Source organism: Miscanthus floridulus, chromosome 8 (assembly GCF_019320115.1).
Source record: "Miscanthus floridulus cultivar M001 chromosome 8, ASM1932011v1, whole genome shotgun sequence".
In the NCBI taxonomy this organism is placed as follows: Eukaryota; Viridiplantae; Streptophyta; class Magnoliopsida; order Poales; family Poaceae; genus Miscanthus; species Miscanthus floridulus.
The window spans coordinates 51,764,736-51,776,997 of record NC_089587.1 but is presented as its reverse complement, the minus strand read 5'-3'; the positions used below and the strand labels follow the sequence as shown (position 1 = coordinate 51,776,997).

General features: G+C 41.2%; 1 protein-coding gene across 1 annotated transcript; it reads left to right on the top strand.

Moving 5' to 3' along the window:
- Positions 1-8,727: 8,727 nt before the first annotated feature.
- LOC136472010 (germin-like protein 12-2) lies at positions 8,728-9,785 on the top strand. The gene is made up of 2 exons (XM_066469756.1): positions 8,728-8,927; positions 9,090-9,785. Exons 1-2 carry the CDS (start codon positions 8,810-8,812, stop codon positions 9,656-9,658), a joined length of 687 nt encoding a protein of 228 aa, XP_066325853.1. The 5' UTR covers positions 8,728-8,809; the 3' UTR covers positions 9,659-9,785.
- Positions 9,786-12,262: the final 2,477 nt, after the last annotated feature.

Sequence of the window (12,262 nt, the reverse complement as noted above, 5' to 3'; positions counted from 1 at the left end):
CAATCAATAATGAATCCTTACCGTTTCTTCGTTCTAACTCCGATTTGATCCGTTCAACTTGCGCTAGGTTCGTAATTTCATAACCTACATGTTTATACTACTGTTAGATGTGTTTTCAACTTTTAAAATACGTGATTAAATTTAATCTATTATTTTATCAAAGAAAATCTTGTGTAAATCATATCTTTTGTGTTTTAGATCTGTTTTGACCCATTCAAGTTGCGTTAGATTCATAGCGACGACATCTACGTGTTAGCAACAGTGGTTACCATATTACTATTTCTAAAATTTCATGGTTTAAATCATATCTTGATTAATAATTATGCAACTAGGTTTTGTAAATAAAATATGATTTGTTTTACTTTAGTTTTATAACTCAAATCCAAATTTGATTTAATCCAATTTATATAAGCTTTTATATAGTTAAATAAATGAAGCCTATAGTTTTCTTTTTCGTGTGTAAAGTAAATCTTTCGGTAGTTGTATCTTTTCAACCGTAGCTCCGATTAGCGTGTTTTCGCGTCTGTGTGTACGTAGCGAGACGTAGATTCGTTTTACAAACTTTTCATCTTGATTTTATGTTTGGTGTACTGTTCTAATTTAGATCTATTGTTTGCTTCATGTATGATTGTATGGATGCTTGTGTGGTGCTTTATGATTACGTCCAGTCGGTGAGATATACGTGGTGATCAAGAACAAGAAGAACGTTGAAGATTAAAGCTTACCGAAGGATCGGTGTTTAAGGCAAGTATAGCATCGGATCTTCCTTGTTGTCCTATACACCTTTAATCACTTAATTCATACTGCATGTGCCTACCTTGACTGCCACAAAGTATTTCCTAGTACTTTGTTACCTTGTGCCTTGTTACCTATGGGGTATTGCACTGGGTAGTATGATGCTAGTGCTCAACTTCAACCATGATCTTGTAACTTGAATAATGTAATATGCAAGAAACACTAAAAGATGCTTTTTAGCAACATGGAACAAGGAGGCTAGGGCATTGGGCTATTTTATGGTGCTCTAGATTCCTCTCCCTAAGGACTTATCTGTAAGTGATTTATCCGAGACTTACAGTACAGCTGTGAGGGCTATATGGCTCTGGCTTTCGCTCAGTATGAGGACCTTTTCTAGCTTGTTAGTGGCTACCTTTATTGGCGTAAGAATGGCTTGCCGAATCAGGTATAGGACAGCCTCTACTCTTATGTGTATAGCCGTGATGGAATTGTACCATTCGATATAGGGGTTCCTATATCTGTTCACCAAATGAATCTAATGGCCCTAACTTGTTAGACGAAACTTTGAAAGGCTTCATAGTGAACCCTGCCGACTTTCCTTGGTAGTGGGTCAAGAGGTTGGCCGCCTCGGGCGAAATGGTAAATCATGACTCACATTGAAAGTGTACAACCTCAGCAGAGTGTAAAACCGGTATATCAGCCATGCTCACGGTCACGAGCGGCCTTGGAACATTTATGGAATAGATGATGAACACTAGTGATATGGATGATGAAGATGCTCACTAATGGTTAATTGTTTATGTTATTCATTATTCATGTTTACCTGATCATGTGTTTACGTGGGCTTATGGATAAATTTGATGCCAACCAATTGCTAAAAGATGACTCATTAAAAGCTAATCGCAGTTGAACCAGTGTCAACCTTTTGAGCCTCATGAACCCCATGTCATATTTGTTGAGTACGACTCGTACTTACACTTGCTTTATTTTACACATATATAGAAAAATCCCAGATGGGTACCAGATTGCTAGAGTTTGGAGGAATTAGGCTTGTGATCAACCAGTCATCCCTGTGGATTTAGGTCTTTCCGTTGTCTATACTCTGAGGTTACATTCTTTATACTAATATGCAATGTATTTAAGCATTGTCTATTGATATTACCTTTATTTATAGCTATATGTGAGATTTAACTTCCTGGGCTCACATATGGTGCGTATCTGGTTTTGTTCTTAAAACCGGGTGCTACATAAACTATACTATCAACTGGTACATCACCGATGGTTAACTTAATCGACCAAGTAGGCCATGGAGCCACACGACCTATGTGTTCCACTACATGCATATAGTAAGTGAAATATCATACGTGGTCACATCCAATTCCAACGTTGTATTACTACTTAAGCTTAATTTAATACAAATTTTGCAAGACAAAAGTCCACACACACGAGAAGTCTAACCATCCAAATATACAGTAGTTTTTAAGGCACTATGTCAAAACAGCCAAAGGAGACGCCTTAATTAGTGACATGTAACACCCTAAAATTAGCAACTTTCTAAAAAGAGTAAAATGATTTCTGTTAATTGTTTTATGCTCATAAAAACATAGGTAAAAGAAATTTTTCTTTAAATTAAAATCCAACGTAAGGGTAACAACATGTTTGTGCATACATACCGTTGCATTGATACTTTTGTGATGAGTGGTTTGGAAAATAAATTCGAATCTCAATCTTTAAAATATTGCTTTCAAGTAGTGGTTTAAAAAGAATTTGAAAATTTGCAAAAACAAAAGTTAGATAAGATGCCTTGTTTTTAAAATCTAAAGTCTTGGAAAAGGTTTTAAGACACGTTAGGATGATGCCTCACTTTTCGGGAATCTTTCCGACCTTTTTTGGGATTAAATTCATATTTCTTGGAGTTTTATATTTTTTCTTGATCAATGCAAAAGTCTTTTTCGGGAGCTAAACCACTTTGGTTGTGTTCCTTATCCTTTCATCTATTCCCAGGAATTTTTCTAGTATTTTTCGGAGCTCAGAGATATTTTTCGGAGCCTAAATAGTAATTCTCGATTTTCTATAATTATTTTAATTCCGAAAATCAATATTTACTAAAATATCTCGGATTTCCAAAATATCCAAACCCTACGTATATATATATATGCCGGCGTAGCCCTCGACGCGAGGATTCCAGAAGTACAGCCTGTTTTTCGAGCCGCCACTCGTAGCCCCGCAGATCGGACGCCGAAGTTCTCCACAGCTAGGTTTCCGGCGAACCTTCGGCGAGCTTTTCCGGCCATCTCGGACGTCTCCGGCGAAAACCGTCACCACCATGAGGTAGATCTCGTCGTCCTCTACACCGTCTTTCCATCCTTTTCGCGAATCCGTGCCTGTTTGACCGTTTCCCGTCTCATCTTTCTTTTCTCCGGCGAGGAGCAACCATGGCCGAAGTTCGTCTTTTGCGGCCACCCCGGCTCTGTGCGCTGTCGTCGGTGGGAATCACCTGCGCCGCATCGGGCCCCACTATGCCCCACGCCGCCGCCGACCCTGCGCCCCAGCCCCTGCCCCGTGAAGGAACAGCAGGCGCTGCTCTGGCAGGGCAGGCCGCCGCTGAGTCCTGCACGTTCGTGCAGACCAACCGGCTCCACCCGGCCTGCATCAACTGCGGTCTGGCGCCTCCGGTCAGCCGGCTGCTGCCGCAGGCCGAGGCCTCTCTCTCCCCGCCCAGCGCGTGAGCAGCAGCACCCCCATGGCTGCCATGGCCATGTTCTGTACGTGAAGATCACAAGGAAGAATATGACTATATTTACGGTATTGCCACCGGTTCGTTTAATCTCCGTGGTTTCTTCGTTTTAATTCCGTTTCAGTTCGTTCTAGTTGCGTTAGTTTCGTGTCGTCGAGATCTACACAGTAGAGTTATTAGTTTTTATATCACATGTTTATGAATTTATTTTATTAAAATATTAATTGTGTCTATAATTAATTAATCGCTGATTAATTAAAGTCGATTTAGGTTTTTGATGTCGATTTGATTGCACGAGTTTCATCGCAGTGTGTGATACGTGTTTGCAGGGATGATTAACATATCTCACATCTTGGAGATTTATAAGTTGAATATTAATTTGATTAAGGATTATTCAATAACTTGTTAATTAAGAGCAATTTAAGTTCTAATTTCGTTTTGCACCGTTTAAGTTGCGTTTGGTACGTGCTGACGTGAATGATATGTTAGGGGCAATGTTTTTCATGTCACATGATTTTTCATATATAGCTAAATATTAAATTGGTTAACATGCTTGTAATTAGTTTTATAACTAGAAACAATATAGGTTTTGTATTCCGGTGATTATACATAACCTGTTAATCTGATTAATCAGTAACTTCAGTACAGTCTTAGATTATAATTAGTTGAATGTTGCATATGTGTTAAATATGAATAGATGCCCTCACATGATATATGTTTTTAATTTATAGATGTTTAAATGACTAAAAGTATATATATAATCTTTTATAATTATAAAATATGACGTATGCCAACATTAATTCCTTTTTAATTATGACTTGCTTAGATCAATTATGAGACATAATATAATTGTTCTATTAGTTGCTCTCACATGTTCTATATTTCTAAAGTAAAGTTTAAATACTTTATATAATATGAGATATGTTGATTAATAAAATATGATTAATTAGTGACGTAAACATGTATGTCTTTAAATTGTAATTTGCCAAGTTTAAATGTGACATATATACTTTGAATATATGTACTCTCATTTGTTATTATATTTCAATTTAATTTGCATAAATGATATCAAGATATTTATAATTAAGATATGATTAATTTATCTTAGTTTTCTAAATCTAATAACTCAAGTATAAAATGACTTAACTCAATTTTAGATATTCCCCTGAGGTATCTTATACATGTTTTATGATCATTAAAATAGATAAAGCATATAGTTTTCTTTCCAACGTAAATCCTTCGATAGATGTTTCTGTTTTATCATAGCTCCGATTAGTGTGCCTTTCGCGTGTGTGTGATCGTAGCAATATGTAGATTAGATTTCGAATCTTTTCATTGATTGGTGTATTGTTCTAATCTAGTATGTTTGCTATGCATGCTTGTTCGGATGCTTGTGTGGTGCTTTCGGTCTTGTCCAGTCGGTGAGTTTTGTGTTGGTGATCTATAAGAAGTTGGAGAAGAAGAAGAAGAAAACGTTGAAGATTAAAGCTTACCGAAGGATCGGTGTTTAAGGCAAGTATAGTTTGGGTTTTCTTTCTGTGACCATGATCTTGAAGCTTGATTAATGAATATGCTATAAACACAAGAGATGACTTGTTAGCAACAACAGGAGGGTTAAATTCCCTCTCCACAAGGTCTCATTTGTAAGTGATCATCCGGGACTTACAGTACAGCTGTGAGGGCTATATGGCTCTGGCTCTAGTTGCTTGGGAGACCTTTTCTAGCAGGCTTAGAGGATACTGCGAGTTGGGTATAGGACAGCCTCTGTCCTGTTGTGCCTTGCTATGGAAGCGGCCTTTTAATGGAAGGGGGGTTCCAATATCCGATGACCCTGCGGCCCTTCCCGGTTAGACGAACTTCTGAGTAGCTTTATATGATTTCCGATGTTTGGACCTTGCAAACCCGTACATTTGGAAATCATGACTCACAGTGAAAGTGTACACCTCTGCGCAGAGTTTAATAAACTGATATATCAGCCGTGCTCACGGTCACGGGCGACCAAGGGATTCTTACGCCAAAGATGAGCACTTGTTAAATCATGCTTAACTGAGTTATTTTAAGCTATTTATTATTCAATTACACTTGATCATGTGGTTATGGATTACAATACCTTGTTGCTATATTTGTTGAGTTCGACATGGACTCACTCTTGCAATTTCCCCCACACCTCAGGCCGGATAATAGTTTGTCAGAGACTTGAGAAGTTAGGCTTGTGATCAACCAGTCAGTTGGATCCAGGGGAGTGAAGTCTGCACCCAGAGATCAGAGTTGTCTATCCATTGATTGCTTTCTAAGGTTATTTCTTTTGCTAAGTTCGCTATATATTAAGCATTGTGAATTGATACTGCCCCTTTATTTGTAGCTATATGTGAGGTTTGATTACCAGGGCTCACATATGGTGTGCATTCGGCCTGTCCTTAAAACCGGGTGTTACATGACATGAAATTAAACACATGCCACTAATGTAAGATTAGTGGTGCGGGTAATTTGTCGCTTAGGTCTCACAGGATCAGCCACAGCGCCACGGTTCCTGACTTATGGGGAGCATGGGTCTATCTTATGACCGCCTCTAAGTAGTGCTTTATTCTCGAGGTATCAAGAAGCTCGTGCTTCCCCTAGTGTACTCGTTGGAGCCCCTCGCACGGGCCAAGATCTTGGTTGGATAACTCCGTGGATAGTCCCCGGGCCATCCCCACACGCAAGTGTGTCTTCGAAATGGCCAATCGTGGACTGCTCCCTACCATCTTCAATATCGAGCTTCCGGCTCAAACACCATGGGCCTCGTTCCTTCGGTACACCAGAGGTGGCCGCACCATAAACATGGTTCTTGTGATATCGCAAGGTTAGAAGCCGCTAGGGTACAATAATGGTGCACGCACGAGCACTAAGCTTCAGAGGTATGCAAACCTCTTTTACTAAGCCTAATGCAAGAGATAAAGCGGTTTTCTAACTAGCCTAACCCCACCAGGAGAATTCTAGTGACTGCATGTCAGCTAGTCGTTGCCGACCATTGGACCTTTCTCCGGTGACCACCGAATAAATCCGGTGCACCTAAAACTTTCTTTGGCGCCGCCCTCTCTATCCATCGCCAGATTATTCCGGTGCCTATAAAAGCTTTTGCAAAGACTTCTTCATCGTCCTAGCCTTTTCTCCAGTCCTCCCTGGTCGCAACCACCAATGTTTTGTTGGTGTTTGTCTTGCCTACTTCTGTGTACCGCCCTTTTCATTTCTCCGTTGCTTGTAAAAAGAGGCATCACAGGAGTTATCCGGTGCTCCTGTGCAGCACTCGTCTAGTTCCGTTTGTTTATGTCTTCTTGTCTGCCCTTCTTCTACTTTGGACTTTTTGCATGTCTTCCAGGTATGATCTCCATTATTGCTCCATGGCCTTCGCTGAGGTGATCTTTAAATGCATGACTAACCATCCCAAATATTACAGCGTACACTTGACATATTAGCATATATAAGCCACTATCACAGAGTATACATTCACTGTTGGCCGATCACTGCCGACTGCTTTGCAATCGGTAGGGATAAGGTTCGTAGCTTCAACCGGTTGTGATAGGATAGCTTTCATATATTGCCCAATGGTAACACAGACCGGCAGTGATTCTTTAGCCATGCACCTAAATTTTTGTTTCAACATGGTTGATGAAGCAGGATCATGGTCACCGTGCTTTTTTTGAGATCTACAACTTTCATTTTTGCTATTTGTCCATCCGAGGTCGTTTAAAAATTCAAATTTTAAACTTTTAGAAATTCAAACGTTAATGAAGGGCCAATATCATATCCGATGCAAAAAAAAAAAGTCACTATCCGAAGCAGCAAGACGTTAATGAAGGGCCAATGTCATATCAAAAAGTCTGGGATCTGGAGAATAGAAAAATAACATTTTGCTAATGTTGTGGCAATAGCAGGCTGCAGGCTAGCTTATGGGATGACCTCACTGGTGAAGCACGAAGGACAGATGACGGTTTGGTCTTGTACCGATAGATATAGAAGCTTCACCAGATTAACTCAAAAGTAAAGCGTGTGCGGTAGCTACCCTTTAGGCGTTTACCAAGTTTGTCCCAGCCTTGGTACGGAAGCATTCCACTCGATTCATTCATTTATGTTAACTCCCGAAAAAATGGTGACCAAGTAAACATTGGAAACACGAGGAGTTGACTCTTTCTGCTATATACTACCTCCGTCCCAAATTAATTGTCGTTTTGGGTTTCCGTGCCATAAGTTTGACTAGATTTGTAGAAAACACGAGCAACATTTGTATTTCCAAACAAATTTATTATGAAAATAGATTTAAAGATCTATCTAATGGTATTAATTGTGTATCATAAATATTAATATCTTTTTATATAAAATTAGTCGTCAAAGTTATTTCTCAGGAAGCGAGAACGACGGTTATTTTTGGGCAGAGGAAGTATGACTCAACTAGTGGTCACGAATGACGACATGGAGATTATTAAATAGTTGTGATCAAGGTGTAAAGTAAATAAAGATATTGTACATGTGTTATAGAGAGGCTTCCCCACTATTAACTCTTTCTATCTATTATTAGCGAGGATTTGACTCTTTCTATACGCATGTTAGCACAAGCATCGATGACTCTTTCTGTACCTCACGTATTAGTGTAAAGCTACTAAGAAGCAGTCAAGTGCTTGATCTAGTAAAGCGTGTACGACAGATGTTGGTTTCAGATATATAATTCCCCAGTTCTCACAAGCAAAAAAAATGGTGACCAAATAAACATTGGAAACGTTAGTCGTCTGCTATATATGACTCGTCAACCGGTCACGAAAGACGGAATATATGGAGATTGTTGGATAGTTATAATTATATGAAGTGCAAAAGGTAATAAAGATTTTATATGACGGTCATGTACTTTCGCATTATTGACTATTTGTAAATTTTTTTGTGAGTTGACTCTTTCTATACCTATGTTAGCACAAGCAAAGATGGTACGCTTGAACCCAGACACCAAAAAACACAAAAAGAAAACAAAGACTACACTTCCGTAATGCTGTGCTGCAAGCAAAGAGAACGTGCACGTTGATTTTGTTAGCCGTATGGTGCGTGTGAAAAAATTATTAAAAGCAAGGTAGGTGTGCGAAGTTGATATAAGACAACTGCCAAGACTGTTTCTTCAGTTCTGCTGAAAGGTTCGACTTAAGACTTATTAAGCCATTAATACGTACACGTCGCCACATGCTCTGTGGCAGGCTATATAACCTCACCATCCCCATGCCAAAAGCATCAACAAGACAGACACAAACACCACAAGCTAAGAAGCTCCATAGCTGAATTCAGAGAGCACAAACACAAAAGCGTGTGCAAAACCAAATGGCTGCCTCCACCTACTTCCTCCTCGTTGCTTTTGTAGCATTGGTCATTTCTCAGGCCACTGCCTCTGACCCTAGCCCGCTCCAAGACTTCTGTGTTGCCGACATACACTCTCCGGGTATGCATACTCTCGCTTTAAGTCATGCTGTTTTCTTATACTAATTCACTAATCAAATAAGAATCATTTGTTAAAACAAGCATCTACATACAACTAGCATTTCAAGGTATGGCCTAATCACCTGTTCTCCATCTAACTATTTGTCCTCGTCTATGCATACAGTGAAGGTGAATGGATTTGTTTGCAAGGACCCCATGGCAGTGAACGCCGATGACTTTTTCAAGGCAGCAAACCTTGACAAGCCTAGGGACACCATGAAAAGCAAGGTTGGATCCAATGTCACTTTGATCAATGTCATGCAGTTGCCTGGACTCAACACCCTGGGCATCTCGTTGGCTCGCATTGACTATGCACCATTAGGCGAAAATCCGCCACACACCCACCCACGTGCCACAGAGATCCTCACCGTGCTCGAGGGTACACTTTATGTTGGATTTGTCACCTCCAACACAGACAATGGTAACAAGCTATTCGCCAAGGTTCTCAACAAGGGTGACGTGTTTGTCTTCCCCCAAGGGCTCATACACTTCCAATTCAACCCGGTCCATGACAAGCCGGCTGTGGCAATCGCTGCACTAAGCAGCCAGAACCCTGGGGTTATTACTATTGCGAACGCAGTCTTTGGATCAAAGCCACCGATCTCAGATGATGTCTTGGCCAAGGCCTTCCAGGTGCAAAAGGGAACAATTGATTGGCTTCAAGCTCAGTTCTGGGAGAACAACCACTACTAAGTAAATCAAGACTCAGTTCATTATTGTATAGGAAGATATGCTTATATGCATTTTGCATACTCCTGTATCTATTCAGTTACGCTATGCTACAGCCGATAATATTGAATAAATTGGAAGTTGTAACCAATTACTGTTTTTGTGTCTGTGCTGCAAGCTATACCACCATGTTCTTTTTGAATATTTAAAGTGACGTGAAGAGATCATATAAAATTTATTCAATATTGTATGTATATGATATGCCGTTACATAAACAAGATTTCAGGACGTAATTTGGAGATGAATATTCCATGGAGCCGTCCAAATTGCTAAGCTAAACTGTAACACCCTAAAATTTGAATTTCTGGAAATAGAGCTAAAATGATTTAATTTGGAATTTTGTGCTCATTAAAACATAGGAAAATAAAAATTTTCATTAATTTAAAATTTATCATAAGGTAGAAATGTGTTTGTTGCATTCATGCCGGTCGCACCTCGTGTTTCTATGTGCAAAATGTGTGTTTTTTATACGTTTAGGAGACGAATATCTATCTCTAGGAATTTTTCAGCTTCTTTCTGAAATTTAATTCCTACCTCCTTCACCTTAATCTTTATGTTCCAAGCTCCCAACAATCTTTTTATGAGCTCCAAATACTTTATTTGGGTTCATCATGTTCCAAAGTGTCTCTGATAATTTTCTCCAAATTTTCGGAGGTCTCGGAGTATTTTTCGTGGCTTAAATATTAATTCTGAACTTTTCTAGAATTATTTTATCCATGAAATTAATTAATTCCAAAAATAATAAATCTCTCATTTTTCCCAACGCTCAAAGCCGAGGTGCAATAATCCTAGTAAATCTCAAAGGCCCATGCAGGGGCTTTAATGTTTATTTAGGCCCATTAGTTCAGGCGGATGGTGCAACGTCAATTAGTACCATAACGCTAGTTGACGGGGATGTGGAGAGTTTTTCTCCCTATATATATCTACCAACTCCTTGGACAAAGCACACCAAAACTAGCGTATGGGAAGCCCCTAATTTAGAAAATCCCTCGTGTAATAAATTATATTTTTCCCTCCTTCCCTCGCCGTCGCTGTCGCCGCCGCGCTGCCCAGCCCGGCCATCATCTCCATCGTGCAACAAGTCGAGCCCACCCCTGCGCGCTGTTGCCATCGACCGCCGCCGGCCGTGCCTACGTCATCATGGGGAGATCCATCTATTGCCATCAACTTCATCTCCGGCAGTGCATGCAGACCATGCATCGTTTCGGTACGTTGCTATGCCTGGCCCGCCGATCTACCATCTGCTGTTGCCTGTGCCGAGCAGAAGCATGCAAACCGTCACGCATGACTGGAAAGCCACGTACGCTATCGGCATACGTATCCACTAGCCAAGCACTGCAGTCCACCGGAACCCTACGCTCCCTACGGCCATCATGGTCTCATCCGTCAACGCCAGAAAATACTGAGATCCATGAACAATAATCATCAACCGGCAGTAACGAACCAGGCAGCAATGCAGATCACGTATGTCACCGCTCATGGAACAATCTGATATGATCGCAGTACGTACCTGCTCCTCTTTGAAGTCTCTGTTTCCGTGTTAACCCAATCACTAGATCATATTGATGCAGCATCTCCGATCAGTTGGAGGAGCCGCTTGTGAAACCCGATCTCGCCGCTATCTGCTTCAACGCCGACATCGCTGTTCCTCATCTGGCATCGGTGAGGACCTCCGCACGCCTCCGGTTAGTTTTTGTTAGATATTATGGGCTTGGCCCATTTATTTAATATCTCTATTAAACTCTATGGTCCGTACATGTACATTAATGGTTTTTATACCATATGGGAATTTAATCGAGATGCGACTCTACTTAAATACCTGATCATTGATCGATCTATTTGAGAAGTAAAAGTGAATCACCTGGATGCCACACACGCGCGCGGCGTGGGCATGGCGAGGCGAGGCTTGGCGAGGCAGGCAGGCAGGCGGGCAGGCGGCGGTGAGCGAGCGGACGGGCAGGCGAGGCCTTTATTTTTGAAACTCCGTTTCCTGTGACGAATTGATTGGAGGAGTTTCTGTTAACTCCCGTGACTTCTGGCTCTCCGTCTCTCCCACCGCAGAAGGGAGGTGTGACCCCTCGGTGCCGTCGGCTTCTCGTCTTCTGGCCTCTGCCTATAAAACAAATCCTCCCCTCTCGGTTAAGCTCTCTTGGCGAAGTACACCACTTTCCAGCAGCGCAAGTTCTTCCCGTTCCACCTCCGGCGAGCACCAGAGATGGAAGAGTAGGCCTCCGGAACGCGTCTCCATCGTGGGCTTCACCTGCTCGGGTGAAGACGGGCGATTACGTTTTTGGGGAGTGTCGGTGGTGGCACGACTACTCGCTGGTGAACCTGTAGCGGTGCCTCTTCACGGCGTCCTTTTCTGCACTGCATCGAGCGGGACGACTACAACAACAAAGCACCATCATGGCTTTTCCTGGTGCGAGCGGCTCCGCCGCAGGGTATAATCTCCTTCACCCTCTTCTGAGTTTCATCATCAATATCATGATGTTCCTAGGCAATACTGCTTTCATATTCAGCATGCTCTGTTTGGTTGATTTGGATGATTATGCTAGTACTGGTTTTCTG

Bases quoted from the DNA above. Each gene is read 5' to 3' on its own strand.
- LOC136472010 (XM_066469756.1), top strand. From the start codon at position 8,810: ATGGCTGCCTCCACCTACTTCCTCCTCGTTGCTTTTGTAGCATTGGTC. The intron at 8,928-9,089 runs GTATGCATACTC...CTATGCATACAG, and splicing joins TGCCGACATACACTCTCCGG to TGAAGGTGAATGGATTTGTT.